This window comes from Lygodium microphyllum, chromosome 2 (assembly GCF_053477565.2).
Source record: "Lygodium microphyllum isolate KBCC chromosome 2, Lygodium_microphyllum_v1.1.10, whole genome shotgun sequence".
NCBI lineage: Eukaryota > Viridiplantae > Streptophyta > Polypodiopsida > Schizaeales > Lygodiaceae > Lygodium > Lygodium microphyllum.
Window position 1 is genome coordinate 162,156,451 of NC_141136.1, and position 18,893 is coordinate 162,175,343.

Sequence of the window (18,893 nt, forward strand, 5' to 3'; positions counted from 1 at the left end):
TGTGTGTGTGTGTGTGTGTGTGTGTGTGTGTGTGTGTGTGTGTGTGTGTGTGTGTGTGTGTGTGTGTGTGTGTGTGTGTGTGTGTGTGTGTGTGTGTGTGTGTGTGTGTGTGTGTGTGTGTGTGTGTGTGTGTGTGTGAGATTGGCATGATAGCATAATATATTTTTAGTAATCTAAACTCTTTGATGCAAGGATTTAGCACTTCATATGGTATTAGCTAATAAGGTAAAGTCAAGAATCTTCATCCCACCAATGCATGATAGGGTACACTAGTAGTGTTTATCTTGCTAGAAGCTTGGGAATATATATTTTTCTTGATTTATATACACTATTATAAGAGCAGGCATTAGTAGTAGAATCAAATGTTAAATTGCCAATTTTTGTGTGTTTATGATAGGAGCCTTTGCACATAAGTCCCCTTCCATGCCTTCATATAATGGCTTATCTAGAGAAAAGAATACATTTAAGATGCTCATGATTTCACCTCAAAAAGAAGTGGCGCACAATATTCTTCAAAATTTGTCTTCTTTTATCATTTATTCTATGATAGTATGGTTCTTCTCTATAAATTGAATAAGATGTTTGATGTAGCCTCTAGAAATAGTATTATGACAAGTAATACAATAAATAGAGTAAAGAGCTTCTCATGTGAAAGTTGTTATTAACACATGTTTTAGCGTTCCCTTGTCTATGATTCAAATTTTGTTAGTTTTGCTTCAAGCATTGACTCTCTGTAGTATTTCTGATGACACCATGACTTTTGGAACTCACTTTGATTATAAGAGGTGTTTATTAGGAGTGTCATATATGAGTTTTAGTACTTCAAGTATTGACTCTCTTTGGTATTTTGATGACACCATGGCTTTTGGAACTCACTTCGATTATAAGAGGTGATTATTAGAAGTGTCATATATGTGTTTTAGTACTAGTCAATCTAGTACTATTAGTTTGAATCTCACAAGGACTTATATGGTCCCATCAAAGCTTCGCTTCAACATAGAGTCTAGCCATGTAAATGCACTCTTAATCTCATATGTGTTATGAAGTTGAAATAAATCAAAGAGGACTTGCAAGTTGATCCTTAAGAATGTCAAAAAAAATCATCAATATTTGTGTGAATGAAATGAAGATGCAAGCAAGCTCTTTCGATGTGTTTGTCTTCCTTACAAAGAGATTCCTTCGTTCTTAATATTGGTTAACGCCAAATGGAGCATTTTGGATTCCATAGAGCTCCTTGCAACTAGCATGGTACTTGCAAAACTCTGTTGCACAACTGTAGTACAAAAGGAGTAACCATCAATAAAGAGTGACAAGGGTGCTCAGAATCCCACAAGATTGTATAGAGTTGAAAACTTTCATGGAAATACTAGGAAAAGATGCATGACATGCTGAATTGTTAAATAAAGGATGCATTTTGATTAGAAGCTCTCATGAAGTGCAGCCCAAAAACTATCATTCAATTGATTCTCCTCTCTCTCTCTCTCTCTCTCTCTCTCTCTCTCTCTCTCTAGATTGTCTTCTGATTCTCTACGATGTCTCAGTTGGTTATTAGATTCGGAAGACGCTCACCTCTCTCTCTCTCTCTCTCTCTCTCTCTCTCTCTCTCTCTCTCGTTCGTGCCCGTGCCTGTACAGTGGAATATACTCACTCGATCTTCTTGACATGGAAGGCGTTCTTGCCGGTGAAAAATTTGACGGCTTCGACGAAGCCGCGGAAGTGGCGCTCGCCTTCCGGAAGGACGTGCAGGTGGATGGGCAGCTTCAGGTCGTAGGCGTACTCGCTGACGGGTTTCCGTTCCTGGAAAGGCCGGCCCAGGGGGCGGCCAACGGCCCCGCCATCCTGATTGGGACGACCGCGACCACTTAATTCCTTTACGGCATGTGGCGCCGCCGGCAGGAACCTCTTCCAGCTGCCCTCGGAGGTCTCGAACCTTTCCATTCTGGGGAAGCCCAGGGCCGCCATCATCGAGTCGACGTCGGCCAGGCAGGTGACGTCGAAGCGGGGGTCGGAGGAGCACACGTGGTGGGCTACGACGTCCTTCTGGTTTCCCATGCTTTAATAATGTACAACGTAATGATGTGGTGTGATATTATTACTCCGAGTTTCCCTGTCAGCTCGCTTACAGTAACTATTATCTATCCGTGTGCCAGTACTACCATTGTCACTGTTGTTCTTCTGATCTGATCTTATGGGAGTGGCCGTTCGAAGGCGACAATCCAGGCTCGACTCTTCTCTTCTGCCCCTTCGTCATCAACAGTCGAGCGCGCCACCATGAGAGGGCGTGACTGTTGGCTCTTAACCCTACTCCAAAATCGGCCTGCCCTTCTCTCCTCTTGCCCTATTCCCTCAACATCTCCGCTAGCCACTCGGACGTGCTGTAAACTCCAAGGCCTACTCTTTTCTATTCCCAAAAATTTGAGCAAGGATTACTGTCGCAGAGGGACTTGTGCAAATTTTTTTGAAGTTTAGCAAGTGAGCTCTGAGTATATAAAATGCCATAACAGCTGAGGAAGATGTCATGTACCGAGTTTACTTGTGACACTTCAAGAGGGTCCATCAAGTCCATGGCTAGCATGAGAAAGATAAGGTTGTACGAATATAAATAGAGGCATAACCTCCCAAAGCATGCAATTATATATAATGCATCCATGGATACTTCCATTACTCAGGCTATATCATATCTCACAGTCAAAGGTCTCATCATCTTGAAATAAGATGCCAAAGGGATTTCTTATGGCCACAAACATGAAAACTAGTCAAGAACTTTATGCATTCTTGTGACATATGCAATTGAGATAAAGTCCCTCATCATCAACCTCATGGACTTCACTCATTACCTATTTCAAGTAAGCCATGGTCATCCTTATCCATGGATTTCACCATTGAATTGCCTTCTTCCAGAGGGTATGATTCTATCTTTGTGGTAGTTGATCAATTCACAAAAATGTTACACTTTATCCCAACAACCAAGAGTATCAATGGAGAAGGAAGAGCAAGGCTCTTCTTGGAACAAGAATATTGGCACCATAGATTACCTTATGATATTGTCTATTATCATTGTCCCTAGTCTATATGTGGGTTTTAGAGAAGCCCTTTTAAACTTCCACGAGTACAATTGAATCTGTATTCAACCAATCACCCATAGAGTGATGGACAAACCAACAAAGTGAATCAAGTCTTAGAGTAATACCATAGATACATAATCAACTATCCTCAAGACAATTGGGTGGATCTATTATCCCTTGTTGAGGTTGCATACAATAATTCCTCCCATGCCTCCACTCAATTCATACCATTCTTTGCTAATTATGGTCAACACCCAAGGATAAACACTATGTAAGATCATAAGGGAAGAATCCAGGTGCTATAAACTTACCTCAATACCTCTTTGATATTCATAAAGAATTGCAAGCATAGATCAAACAAGCTTAAGAGAATTATAAGAGAAATGCAACTAAGATTTGCATTCAACATCCATCATACAAAATTAGAGATCAAGTTTGGCTTCTTTGATGTGATCTACATTCTTCTCGCCCCTCCTAGAAACTGGATTATCAATGACTTGGGTCCTTCAATGTTCTTGGCTATGTGAATCCAGTCACCTATCATCTCTGGCTTCCCTAATCCATGAAAATCCATCATGTATTCCATGCTTTAGTCTTGAAGCCATGTCATACATTGAGTATCCTTGGAAGAATACTAAATCCATCACCTCCAATCATAATTGAAGATCCCCAAGAATATGAAGTAGACAAAATCCTAGACTTGAAAATTTCAAGAGGCAAGTTACATTATCTTGTCCATTGGAAGGGCAATGAAGCAAGTGAATGAACATGGGAACTAGCTTTGCATATTCAATGAGCTCATATTAAGGTTTGCAAATTTTATCTTCAATGCCCAAGTAAACCAAGACATATTCAAAAACACACCATTGTCCCTTGTGGAACTCAATGCTAGAAGTTAGGACAGCCCTTGGTTCATATGCAAGCTTGGACAAGTTCCATGAACTTTGTGGAAAATTTTGGTCAAACATTTTAGAAGCTATTTACATAATTGCTTATGTCAATATGCCATATGTCAGTATGCATGTTATGCCATGTGTTGACATGTATGTCATGCCATATGGCATCCTTCGATAAACAAGGTGTGTTTCCCATAACCTCCCTAAGTGATAGTGTATAAATAGGGGTCATGGGCTATAAGCCCTTTCATCTTACAAATATAGTTGTGAAGCTCTTGCGAGGTAAGTCCTCTTCCAATTCTTGTCTTGTTCTAGTCTTCCTTGGTATTGAGTCTTGTCTTGTAATCAAGCGTTCTCTTGTTACCAAGTTTTATTGAGTTATCTTGCAATCAAATTATAGTTCAATTTCTCTTTCAAGTTCTTCTCTTGTAAGTTGTGAGAGCAATATCGTCTCTCTGGAAGAGCACTTCCTATGCCCATAACAGTTGCGACATCAAAAGAATGCCAATGAACCATATATGGTCTGGATTTTTTGAGGACTAAAACTACTTTTGTACAAAGAGTGTACAAAGTGTACCAAACCCCCTATCATGTGGGGAGGTTATGACAAAGTTTTCAAGGTACTATGCATTGGAGCGATGTAGTACTAAAAAAAATGCCCTATCAACACATGAGATTGCACGAGCAAAGTGCAGGGAAAATATGCTAAATATGTGCAAAAGCAAGCCTTGAGGGCTGGAAAGAAAGTTAGATAATTCAAGAAGGAAAAATGGCATATTTCAAGGTGACCTACCTAGGTCTAACAAAAAGGCCAACTACACACAGAATGCACTTAACATATGCACTAAAGAGAATAATGGTGTGAAGTTTGGGCATTCTCTAAAGCAAATTACATTTCTAATTTTGTAGGGCATTGCTAATAAGATTTTGAGATAAATTGTATGCAAAAATTGAGCAAGTTACATGAGCTTAGGGCAACTCTCCAATGAAAGAAGAAAAGCTTGTTGAGGATTAAAGGTTGTGTCGTAGCTAAGAGAATTAAGGATGACATTACCACGTTTGAGCAATGCCATAAGGTCCGCTTGATATTGAAGAGCTAAAAGAAGTGCAAGCTCATATAAATGTGTCAAAGCCCATGCTTCATCAACTTGGAATCACCACGGATTTGCAACTTCTTGCCCAGGAGGTGGAAGCTTAATAGGGCACTTTTTCCTTACCTTTTAGCATCTTCTTTTCATTTGGTAGTTATTATACTCAGTTGGCTCAGTGTTGTTTTTTTTCTAGTGCATTTTCACATGTACCTCTTTGGCATCATTGCCTTGGGCACATATCTTTGAAAGGAATGAAAATGCTTACATTTGCAGTATCTTCTGTCCATAGACTATGAGTGCTTTGAGTCTTGTGATCATTGTTTATATGGCAACCAAACAAGTAGTACGCATAAGAAGTCTAGCATGAAGCACGTGGGTGAGCCTTTGGCTCTTGTTCATTCACATGTATGTGGTCGCATACCCTGTCAGTCACTAGGTGGTATGGAGTAATTTGTCATATTCATTTATGATTACTCACATAAGGTTTGGGCTTATCCTATTAAGCAAAAATCGGATGTCTTGTCTACCTTTTAGTGTTGGCTTGCTCTTGTTGAGAACCAGTTTGGGTAACTGCTGAAATACCTAAGGTCAAATAATGGGAGTGAGTATGTCTCAAAATCTTTTGAGCAGTTTTGTGATAAGCGGGGTATTAAGCATCAATTGACTACCCCCTACACCCCTCCCTAAAATGGTATTGCTAAATGCATGAACATAATGATTCAAGAGAGAGTCTCTAGTATGCTTAGCTAGGTAGGCTTACCACAACACTTTTGGGCTGAGGTAGTTACTACTATTATATACTTGATAAATATGTCCCCTTGCACTACTATTGATTGCGAAGTTGCAAAGGAGGTTTGATTTTGATGCCAGGAGGCATATTACACTGTGGATTCCATGAGGTTTTACGGTGGATTCCGTAAATTTTGATTACCGGGGCTCATACACAAAGTGGATTCTTTGTGCGAGAAGTCGATGGGGATGCCTATCCTTTTTAGGTGTTTTGTTAATTTAGTGTGAACATGGGCGATTCCATAGCAGGTGATTCCGCAAAATACATATTAAATTAATAAACGTTTATGAGTTTAGAGTGCGCACTCATGATAAATTAAGGTTAGGATTGATTTCTAACCAATTGATTTATTTATGTAGCTGAAGACTGCTAGGTATTCACTTTTGTCAGTTTAATTGTATTATTTTACTAACGATTGTGAATGCTTCAGTTGATTTGTAGAGATAGAACCAGTGGCGGTGGAAAGCATTGGAGGATAGCATATATTCGAGTTATCATCTATATTTTAATGGACGCATACATTAGGCATGGCGCCTATATTTTGTCGCGCCTATTTATTAAGGTGTTGGATATTTATTTATTATTTTTGTATGCGCATGGGTGCATGATTTAGATATTTGTATTTGGACATTGTATTGGGTATGCCTGACTTCTTGGGAACCCGCCCATTAGCTTTATTTCTATTTGGCACTAAAGCAAACTCAAAAGCCAAAAGCGTGCTATTTTGTAATTTGGGCTATTATTTGAGCTTGAAGATGATTAATACATAAAATACATGCTTTGTGGAGCGCTCACACAAGGCATGGGGGGAGATTGCACCCAATTGGTCTCTTGTTCATGTCGTGCAAGTCTTCTACATTGAGTTTTGTGCAAAAAGTAGAGTTCTTTTGTTCTTGGGGACCTTATGACGCTCACTACGCACGCTTACGGCATCTGATCTGTGCACCAGTGGTATCAGAGTGAAGCTGAGATTAAGAGCTTCCAATCGCTATCCATCTTGCGCAAAGGCAGAGCTCCTAGAATGATCAAGCTCTACAGTGAGTTTCATCGCGAATGGTCGATACGGGTGGATTCGTGGCGGTCAAGAACATATGTCTACAGCCTCTGATCGCGAAGGACTAGCCTGAGGAGGCGGAGGACCACTCCTACATCTCCCTCTCCAAGTTGTTTTGTAACAGAGAATACAGTAAGCTTCCATATCTTAAAAAAAGTTTAAGCTTAAAGTCAAAGCTTAGAACTAAGCTTTAAAAAGCTTAGCTTATTAAAATTGAAAATCGACGGCAGCAGCGGCACTTCAGCATCAAATTCGACAGAAAAAATGGACCCCCCTAAAAATTCAACGACAGGCAACTCATAAGCTTAGTCACCTAGGCTACAAGTCATAAATCTTCCTAGTCTACCAAATTCTGCAAGTTGTTTTATGCTACAAGTCCTGTAAGTCACAGAGGATCAAAACAGACTTATCTCAATTACTCCCATAAAGGCTGTTCCTGCACAGAAGCACAGAACCACAAAATTGCTCCCTTGAAGACTCTGTTCACATACGCAGACTTGCTGAACTAGTTTCAGCACACGCAAAAGGTCATACGCAATTTCTAAGAAGACTACAAATCCTGCAACCGCAAAAGACAAAGACCGTAAAAGCCAAGCAAAAACTATAAGCCTTCTATACCCGACTTTGAGCTACGCTCATCCCGCTAATCAGATTTTGAGAGTGTGAGGTCATTTGGATTTTTATAGGATGACGGAACAAAATATGGACGATTTAATGGCTGAAGGCGATCTTCCCGATCCTACGATGGAACAAAAATGGGATTTGATTATGATGCAGCTTGATGAAGAACGAAGATCCCGACAAGCTTTGCAAGTTCAATTGGCCAATTTGCAACGATCTACCACCGACAAAGATGGACCATAACCCAAAGATCTTATCCGACGTACCATCGATGCGACACTCAAAGCTCAATCCATCCGCAAAGAAACAAAGATAAGTAAAAGAAATTTTAAATTTCGTACTTTCAATGGATTCAAATTTTAGAAGATTCAATCAAAGTCGTTTTCTTCCATCATCATTCCGTAAATCTTGGACACGACCACCTGCTCTGCCATCAAATACCAATCCAAACCCTAAGCCATCATCACAGCCAAATCCTAATATTCCTAGACTTTCTGCCATTGCCAACAATGTATCTAAAGCCAAACTTATAGTGTGTTACAAATGCCATCAACCTGGACATCTAGCAGCCAATTGCCAATCGAAGAAGCCACCTGTTCATATCAATTATCTTGGAACAATGGAAGAAGAATAACGTGAGAAAATGCCTGATTTTACGAAAGATGAGGACAACATTGCTACTCCTTCAGATACTTTACCAGGTATGCCAACTCCACATTCTTTGTTAACAATGAAATGTTTAGTGCATGGAAAAAAAAAAGATTATTTTGCATGATGATGGTAGCACACATGACTTTATTTCTGCAAAGTTAGTGAAAGAATTGAATTTACAAACTGTTTCTACACATTATCGCATTAAAGCAGCATTCCTAGGCACAAGATATAATGGAACACAAGAGGTGCATAATTTAGAAATTAAAATTGGTGAATATAGGAATTTTTTAGTTGTACCTTTGCAGTCTAGTGATATTATCCTAGGTATGCCTTGGCGTCATCAGTATAATCCTGACACAGATTATTCCACTCATTCAATTAAAATTTATTTTCAAGAAAAACAAATTACATTGCATGGTATGCACACATCTAATAATTTTCCACTACTTACTCATACTCAAGCTAAACGTGCATTACGTAAAAGTAGTAAATTTTATTTAATTTGGATGAATGAACTTCAAGCTAAAGAAAAACATATGCATCCTAGGCATAAACAATTTCTTGCACAATTTAAAGATTGTTTTACTGATGATTTACCACTTGGACTACCACCTTCACGTCCTGAAAATCACAAAATAGATTTAATTCTTGGTACACAACCACCATGTAAAGCACCATATAGGCATAACCAAATTGAACAGAAAGAAATTCAAAATCAAGTAGAAAATTTGCTTAATAGAGGATTAATTAGACCTAGTAGTTCTCCATTTGGCGCACCTGTTTTGTTAGTAAAGAAGACTAATAATACTTATCGCATGTGCATTGATTATCATTCTCGGAATAAAATTACTGTTAAGAATAGATATCTGATTCCTAGGGTAGATAATCTTATGGATAAACTACAAGGTTCTGCTATATTCAGTAAGATAGATCTTAAATCTGGTTATCATCAAGTGAGATTGGATAAATCTGATATATTCAAAATTGCATTTATAATACAATTTCGACATTATGAATTTCTAGTGATGCCTTTTGGATTGACTAATGCACCTGCTACATTTAGTCGAATGATGAATCACATATTTTTGAAATATCAGCATTGTGTTATAGTATTCTTTGATGATATATTGGTATTCATTAAAAATGAGAAAGAGCATTATGGACATTTGTCTTTAGTTTTCAAGTTGTTAAAAGATAATCAATTGTATGCTAATCCATAAAAGAGTGAATTCTTTCAAACAGAAATTGAATATCTAGGTCACATTGTTTCATCAGAAGGTATTAAGGTTGACCCTAAAAAGATAGAAGCAATATTGAATCGGCCTATACCCAAAAATGTGCATGAGTTACGTTCTTTTCTGGGTCTTGCTAGTTTTTATAGAAAGTTTGTGCGAAATTTTTCATTACTTGCCTTGCCTTTGACTAAACTTTTAAAGAAGGGTATTGTGTATAACTGGACTGATAATCAACAAAAATCTTTTGATTTATTGAAACATGCATTAGCCCATGCTCTTGTATTACAACTACCTAATTTCAATAGACTATTCTTTTTATTAGTTACTGATGCTAACGGATCTGGAATAGCAGCCGTACTTATGCAATATAATTATCCCATAGCCTATTCTAGTTGTAAACTGAAACCATCTGAACTTAAATATTCTACATGTGATAAAGAATTATTAGCTGTTGTATAAGCCTTATGACAATGGAAACATTACTTAATGGGTTCTGAGTTTATGATTAAAACTGACCAACAAAGCATTAGACATCTCCTTAGTCAACCCCAAATATTTGACCAACATATAAAATGGACAGCTTTCATTCAGAGTTTTCATCACCTTATCCAATATCAACCAGGAAAAGAGAATGTAGTAGTCGATGCTTTAACCCCTATGAAAGATACTTATCATCAGGATATTACTTTTCAAGCTGATTGGAATAAATTAGTTGCAAATAAGTGAATTCCTATTGATTCACTGTCTTACAATAATGGATTCATGTTTTATGAAAAGAGATTATGTGTTACAATTCCATTTAGATATTTTGTTTTTAATGAGATTCATTGTCCTCCATATCAAGGTCATAGAGGTATTATATCTACTTTGCATACATTGACTAAAGATTTTTATTGGCCACATATGGACACTGATATATCTAACTTTTTTTTCTGAATGTTTAGTTTGTTAAGGAGTTAAGAGACATCATGGAAAACAATATGGTTTACTAATGCCCTTATCTATTCCATCACGACCATGGGAACAGATTTCTATGGATTTTATTACTGGTTTACCTAACACTAAAGCTAATCATGATATGATTTGGACTATTGTAGACAGGTTTAGCAAACAAGCATATTTCATTCCATACAAGAAAACATTAATTGCATCTCAAGTAGCTCAATTGTTTTTGAAAACTGTTTTTACTAATCATGGTTTACCAAAAGTTATTATTTTTTACCATGATTCTAGATTTTGTAATAATTTTTGGATTACTTTATTTGCTAACTTAGGAACAAAGATTGATTTTTCATCTGCATTTCATCCTGAAACAAATGGTCAAACAAAAGCTACTAACAGTACTATTTTAGATCTTTTACGTGCTTACACTATTTCAAAACCACATACATGGGATACATATTTACATTTACTTTAGTTTGCATATAACAATACAACACACACAGCTACAAAGAAAGTACCATTTGAAGTTATTTATGGTTATAGATTGTCTACACCTGTTGCATCTTTATCAAATAAAATTCATACTGCTGATGATATTGCTAACATGCATGCTACTATTTTTTATGAAGTTAAAGATATAATTGCCAAAGTCCAGCAATCATATACAAAACAAGCCAATAAGAAAAGACAGGCCATGAATATTAAAGTTGATGACTATGTTTGGTTAAGAATAGAAAAACGTAGATTACAAAGTGTAGATAAACACCCAGTTGTGAAATTAGCACCTAGATTCTATGGACCATTCAAGATCATTCATAAAATCAATGATAATGCATTTAAACTAGAACTACCACCACATTGAAAATTTCACAACACCTTTCATATTAGTTTATTACAACCCTTTAGAGGCCAATTACCTATACATCCTATTTATGAAAACCCACCTTTGTTAGATGAAGATACTGAAATCCTTGAACGTAAAGCTATTATAGATACTAATTTTATGACCACTAGAACTGGCCGTAGATTTTCTAGATATTTGGTTAAGTTTAAAAACCATCATGTTGAAGAGGCCCAATGGATGCATGCTAGAGACTTAAATGCTTTCCCCACTCTATTAGCTCCACATTGAGCTAATAGCAATTGAGGACAATTGCTATCCCACCCCAGGGGTATGATGCCAGGAGGCATATTACACGGTGGATTTCGTGAGGTTTTACGGTGGATTCCGTAAACTTTGATTACCGGGGCTCATACACAAAGTGGATTCTTTGTGCGAGAAGTCGATGGGGACACATATCCTTTTCGGGTGTTTTGTTAATTTAGTGTGTACATGGGTGATTCCATAGCAGATGATTCCGCAAAACATATATTAAATTAATAAACATTTATGAGTTTAGAGTGTGCGCTTATGATAAATTAAGGTTAGGATTGATTTCTAACCAATTGATTTATTTATGTAGCTAAAGACTGCTAGGTATTCACTTTTGTCAGTTTAATTGTATTATTTTACTAACGATTGTGAATGCTTCAATTGATGTGTAGAGATAGCAGCAGTGGTGGTGGAAAGCATTGGAGGATAGCGTGTATTCGAGTTATCATCTATATTTTGATGGGTGCATACATTAGGCATGGCACCTATATTTTGTCGCGCCTATTTATTAAGGCGTTGGATATTTATTTATTATTTTTGTATGCGCATGGGTGCATGATTTAGATATTTGTATTTGGACATTGTATTGGGTATGCCTGACTTCTTAGGTGCCCGCCCATTAGCTTTATTTCTATTTGGCACTAAAGCAAACTCAAAAGCCAAAAGCGTGCTATTTTGTAATTTGGGCTACTATTTGAGATTGAAGATGATTAATACATAAAATACATGCTTTGTGGAGCGCTCACACAAGGCATGGGGGGAGATTGCACCCAATTGGTCTCTTGTTCATGTCGTGCAAGTCTTCTACATTGAGTTTTGTGCAAAAAGTAGAGTTCTTTTGTTCTTGGGGACCTTCTGACGCTCACTACGCATGCTTACGACATCCAATCTGTGCACCAGATTTGATTCCTTTGCCTAGTGACAAGAAGACATTGCCATATAGGTGGGTATACAAGCTAAAAAGTATCCATGGATGCCCAAAGCTACTTAAGTCCAGATTGGTACCTAAGGGTTTCAAGCAAGAAAATGGTGTCAACTTTGTTGAAGTCTTCTCTCTTGCGGTCAAAATGACAACCCTATGCTTGGTACTCGCATTGGTTGCTCAGCTAGATTTGAACCTTTATCAGATGGATGTAAAGATGTCTGTTTTACATAGGGACTTGCATGATGGGATTTATATGCAACAGCCTAAGGGCTTTTAAGAAAAAGGGTAGGGAATGCCTAGTGTGTAAGTTGAGAAAGTGTATTTATGGCCTTAAGCAAGCACCTAAAAAATGATACCACAAATTTGATGCTTTTATGCATGCACATGGATATAGCCATAGCGGTATGGATCCATGTTTATATATAATAAGGCTCGTGATGGCAGCATTATGATTTTGGTACTCTATGTGGAAATATGCTTATTTTTGGGAGACCTCCTAATGAGTTGGATGCCTTGAAAACTCAACTCAAGAAGAGCTTTGAGATGAAGGACATGGGACATGCCTAACACATTCTTGGGATGTGCATCATGCACGATCGCTCTAAGGGGCTCCTTTATCTATCACATAGAAGGAGTATATGCAAAAAGTCCTTAAGCAGTTTCATATGCAGGATGGTAAGTCTATTGGTTGTCCTCTACCTTCTCATGTGAAGGTTACTCAGGCCGATTTGCTGACTGACCAGAAGACCGAGATGACTGAGATCCCTTATGCATCCGCCATGGGCAATTTGATGTATGCCATACTAGCCACTCATCCCAACATAGCATTTACAGTGGGAGTTGTGGCATGCTTTATGGCTACACCTGATATATAGCATTGGGATGTTGTCAAAGGTATTATGAGGTACTTGAAGGGCACAACAACTATGTGTATATGTTATGGAGGCCAGGATACAAGAGTTGTGGGGTACACTGACTTTGACTATGCAGGACATGCACACAGTAGGAAGTCCATCTCCTGCTATATCTTCACCTTTGCTAGAGGTACTATTTCTTGGATGTTTAAGGTGTAGAAATGCATGGCCCTCTCTACTATCGAGGCTGAGTATGTTGCAACCACTGAGGCTTGCAAGGAGACTCTCTAATCAGGTTGTCAAGTGGTAGACCTTAGTATTATTAATGTGGTCCCTATACTATATTTAGATTATATGAGTGTTATCCAGTTAGCCAAGAATCCAATCTCCCATGCAAAGATGAAACACGTTGAGATGCCTTACCACTTCATTAGAGAGGTTGTTAAGGACAAATCTGTTGACCCTGTCAAAATCTCAACTAACCAAAATCGTGCAAATCTACTCATGAAAAGTCTTTCAGCGGCAGATTTTGCCTTCCCTAGGAAGTTGATGGGCGTTGGATGAGATGATGTCTTTCCTCATCCTGTTGTACTTATGGACATTTGTACTTTGTCACTTTTTTCTTCTTCTCTTCTCACTAGGGACACATTTCCCTTTAAGTGGGAGATTGTTGGGGGTAAAGGTGCATATCTTTAGCTACCCATGTATTACTACACTCACAATACATGCATGCATGTACACTGCAAGTGGCAGGTGCCCATCATCACTAGCACTTCACTCTTTATTCTTTCAGTGACATAAAGAAAAATCCGATCACATATTGTGATTGTTCGAGTCCCCCTCTCCCCCCCCCCCACACACACACACACACACACACACACACTCTCTCTCTCTCTCTCTCTCTCTCTCTCTCTCTCTCTCTCTCTCTCTCTCTCTCTCTCTCTCTCTCTCTCTCTCTCTCTCTCTCTCTCTCTCTCTCTCTCTCTCTCTCTCTCTCTCTCTCTCTCTCTCTCTCTCTCTCTCTCTCTCTCTCTCTCTCTCTCTCACCATAGCTCTCACTTCCACTCATGTGCTTTCACTTCGAACTCACTCCCTTCATTAGGTATAGTAGTTATCAATCACATAAACGAGTCAAGTTGTAGAAGATATACATGAATCTCCCTTTAAGCTTAATAGCTAAAACTTATATTTTCACCAATAATTGGAAAAAGGAGCTACAATTAATTAGGGAGGGTCACAGTTGCCACCATACTTTTCTCCCATGCAATTAACCATCAATTTGATCAATTTAATTGAATTAAATGAGAAGGCTAAACCATAATGAGAGCGATGGAAAAGGTAGCTACTTTCAAAATACCCCATCTTTTCCCTTAAATGAAGTCATCAAAAATAGAAAAGACTTTATTGAAAATTTTCTTGAAACAAAAATGAAGTCAGTAACCACATACTCTCTCTTGAAAAAACTATATTATTGAGATGCTATTATCAACAACCCTCACAAGATGTAATTCTAACCTCAAAGCAAGAGAGCATAAGAGTAAGAGGAGTTTTGTGCTTGAGGTTTTGCAACAAGGAGGAGGTTGTGTTGTAAGGACGAGGTGAGGTATTCTAGCAATCACTGCATCCGAGTAGCCACCAACCTCTTATGTTGTCATTCCCATCACCTCTCACGCCAAAACTCTACCGAAATGAGTAAGGCTTGCATCGCATGGCCCCACATTGCCATTTGAATATAACTTTTGCACATGCCACCATTTCTAGAGCCATGAGCAATGAGGTGGAGACAATGCATGGAGGCTACCAATATTTTTCCTTTAGACTACTTAATTCGTGTACCACCAAATTTAATTGGCATGTCTCTAGTTTGCATTGGTTGTTAAGTAATGTTTATTAACTTAAGGCATTTTTCGCTTGGAATTGTATGGTTTCATGAGATTTTAAAACATATTATGAAAAGGTTTGGAAGCATGCTTACATATGATGGGTTTTTTTTCTAATTTTGATTCATACTAACTATTCCATCTTGTCAATGTAAAGTTACATATAACACTGTAAATATGGATGGGTTATGATGTACTTGAGGTGTCCCTCTAGTCTTGATTTAGGAATGCTATTGATGATGGGTTATGCAATCAACACTAGGAGTGAGTTCTGTTGATTAAAATCTACCTAGCATTGAGGGCACAAGTTAGGTGGTGAAGTTTTCCCATCCTAGTGTGCAACACCCTTTGGAGGAGTTAGAAGGTCAAATATTGGGTCTAAATAGGGTTATTGCTTAGCTCATCCTCTTGGTAGTTGCTAAGGACAAGATCTGTAGTCCCTAAGGGCATATATATTCAAGGATTAGAAGTTTGGATCCTAGATACAAATAAATCATTTTGCGAATGGCATTATTCATTTTTATGTTAGTGAAAGAATTTTATGCATTGATTTTTTGGCATTCGAGCTTAGCGGAATCCTATAATGAAACCTATGTAATAGACTAATTATGTAGTAGATTAATTAAGTTGTTTGTAAACATAAAAATAGTATGGTGGCATATACTATTTAAATGACTATAGTTTGTTGATAGACGAGTGGGTGAAAGAAGGTTCACGGATGGAGTTCTTGATGAATGACTCTTACCTCCCCATGTATTGTGGAATGAGGCTATATTGCACATAGTTGACTTATACTTTAGCTTTTCCACACTATCTATGCCCCCCTCTTTCAATCCCAGCAAAGTAAGAGTACAAAGAGAACTTGAAGTTTGTAAAGGGCTCACCTTGACTCACTGTTTTGGTTGTAGTCCACTATCAAAAAATGGTCACTTTAAGATCACAATCAAAATTTTCAAGTGGAATGTTGTTTTCAAGGTCCTTGTCAAACATTTTGGGAATGAAATACTAAAAAGAAAGAAAAGAAAAGAGAGAGAGAGAAAAGAGAAATGTTTTCATTATTTAATATTAATGCATGCCCTAAACTAGAGAAAAATAAGCAATCAATAAGATTACCTTCTTCTTTTTCTTTATGTGATGAAGAAATCAATCAAATTCTCTCATGACCTATTTGGCCTCAAAATTCACCCTAGATACTCATCTTGCAAGATGAGTTTCTCTATCCCATAAGGTCTAAGCATAAATAAGAGACTACTCAAGAGCCTTGTATGGCAAAGGATTGCATGGTAATACCCTTGTAATGTGGCATAGTTCATGAGTAAGGGAGCTTAGTGAGGCTCTAAGCTCATAAATCTCTTGCAACTATTAAAGAGATTGTGATCACATATAGCCTAGCCTTTTTTTGGCCACTCTTGCAAGAGTGAGATATTCCAATATATTAAATTCACAAAGATTTATAGCTTTTTAAATTTTTTATTATGTGCTTAAAGAAATGTGCCAAGAAGCCTTGTGTAATAGAAGAAAATAAATTTTTTATATGTCTCATGAAATGGTAGCATAAACTACTTTAAAAACTAAAGAAAACATTATGTGAGTGCATGAAAAGTGGGTGAGTTCAATCCCAAGAATTGGTCTCTATGGACAAATGAATTTGATAAGTTCAGTAGCTTTCTAAACATAGAGAAGGTGACCACCTCTAGTAGGATAAAGTATTATTTTAGAAAATTTGTATGGTAAAGTACTAATCCTTGAGACTATAGAAGCTTAAAAGATTTCCACTCTCAATGAACCAAGTGTAGTGTTAACTTTGATTAGATGCAACGTGACCCTTATTAGGTGGGTATTAGATTGATGTAGGTTGACTGTCAAATGTTTCCCTTGCAAAGTTTAGAACTCCCTTGTCCAACTAAGTCCAATGTTCTCAAAGGGGGACAAGATAGTGTTGTGCATGGAAACTATGGTTTTTAAACAAGGAACTCAATGGACCCCTCTAGGAACTATGAAGGGGGGTACCTCAAATGTGATATCAGAGCACAATTGATTTAACCAAGCTTTGCACCTTAGGAAGACACTCTAACTAAATAAGATAAGAAGTATGACCGTTTGCTTGATTTTCAACTCACAAAGTTAATCTTAAGTAAGAGTGTCCCTCTGATTTACCAAGTGGCTTAAAACTTAGGTGACTATAAGTTTCAAGATTGTGTTACCAGTGAGCTCATCACAAAAAATTCAATAGCCTATTGTCTTTTAGACGTGTAAATTTTTCATGGTGCATAACAATTGTCTTTCGTCTCTAAATATGAACTGATTTTAAATGCCTCTTACAAATAAGCTTGTAATATGGGAGTTGCCATGGCTTTGTGAGAGAAAACCTTAAAAAACTTATTTGGATCTCATAGAATTAATCATTGGCACTGGTGGCTTTTTCAGTTTTAAGTTCTATTTGTAAATGTAAACTAAGGAGGATGATTACCAAGGGAGTTGATTGTATAAGTTGTTAGAGTAGTGGTGTCACTAAATTGATTTCTTATTACGCATTCTCTATTTAATAAATTCATATCAATAAATTAATGACTCACTTTTCTTTAAGTGTTGATGATGATCTAGCATGGCCATGAAACCATTTAGAGACCAGTATTCCTAGTGCATCACTTAATGGGGTGATCAGAGCACTGTGACGGGGATATCAGGTACAGGTAGTACAAGTTATGAAAGGGGGAAAGAAGTGTCTGCCAAGTGTAAGAGTGTACACAAGAACCATGGAGTTACACATAAATGAAGATGGATTGAGTTCTAAGAAGAGGAAGTGCATTAGCATTGTGTATATCTATTTATGTGTGCATCCAAGGACGCTTGGGAATGTTTACTTGTTGTCATGAAGGAAAAATACAACATTAATATTTGCACCTTGGATTAATTCCAGCCTTTGTAAATTTAGCTTTAGCCTATGTGTACATGTGTGAACAGCCCTTAAGTTTGGAAGAGGGTTAGAATAAAAGGGACTAAAGGCCAAAGGCAAGACATCTTTTGATCATTCAATAATCTTGGCTTTACCATTTTCTTGGAGTTAGCTTCTTTCTAGCCTATGAAGCACTCAGCCATGGCCGTCATGTATTCTTGAATCCCCAACCATTAATACATGATGAGGATGTCTTGGTGCAATAGATTTGTTAATTCTTTGTTGTAGCTTAGTTAATTTTCAATTTCAGTTAGATTTCATTCCATGGTTGATTGCTTTCATTACATTGGTATCAGAGCTGTAGCTTAGATCCTTGCAGAAGTCATTTTCAAGTACTAGATTCAGTTTCCTAGGCTAGAGAGAGCAAACCATAGTTAGGAATTTGAGTGACAGGACTTGACAGGACATGAAGATTTCAAACCGGAGTTACATGTGAAGGTCTGCTACAAACAAGGATGAAGATGGTGATTCTTGGCATTACCAATGGAAGAAATGGAAGGCTCCAACCAAAATAGCAGGACGTGATCAAGATTGAGCCAAAATTTGGGGTAAGTGTACAAACAAATGGTAACAGGACATTTTAACTGTGGTTACTTTTGAGAAGGAAGGGTTTCTTCTTCCCTTTCCTCATTTCTTCAAGCTTTCCACAAGAATCCATGGCCAAGACCACATCAGATCTTCTCCTTCTCACTTCTATCATGAGAATGTGTTGGATGACCTCTTTCCCTGCCTCTAGAGCTTCAAGAGGAGTAGCTTATGTAGCTACTTAGCACCATT

The 18,893-nt window shown here is 37.6% G+C and overlaps 1 protein-coding gene across 1 annotated transcript; it reads right to left on the minus strand.

Annotated features, from left to right (window-relative positions):
* Nucleotides 1-724: 724 nt before the first annotated feature.
* Nucleotides 725-2,288, minus strand: LOC148040560 (uncharacterized). The gene is made up of 2 exons (XM_087666721.1): nucleotides 1,649-2,288; nucleotides 725-1,273 (listed from the first exon to the last, which is right to left on the minus strand). Exons 1-2 carry the CDS (start codon nucleotides 2,050-2,052, stop codon nucleotides 1,186-1,188), a joined length of 492 nt encoding a protein of 163 aa, XP_087522847.1. The 5' UTR covers nucleotides 2,053-2,288; the 3' UTR covers nucleotides 725-1,185.
* Nucleotides 2,289-18,893: the final 16,605 nt, after the last annotated feature.

What these genes read in the sequence shown, in the direction of transcription:
- LOC148040560 (XM_087666721.1), bottom strand. Translation starts at nt 2,052, where the DNA reads ATGGGAAACCAGAAGGACGTCGTAGCCCACCACGTGTGCTCCTCCGAC. An exon ending in TTCCATGTCAAGAAGATCGA is followed by an intron (nt 1,274 to 1,648) that starts GTGAGTATATTC and finishes TTTGTACTACAG; the next exon opens with TTGTGCAACAGAGTTTTGCA.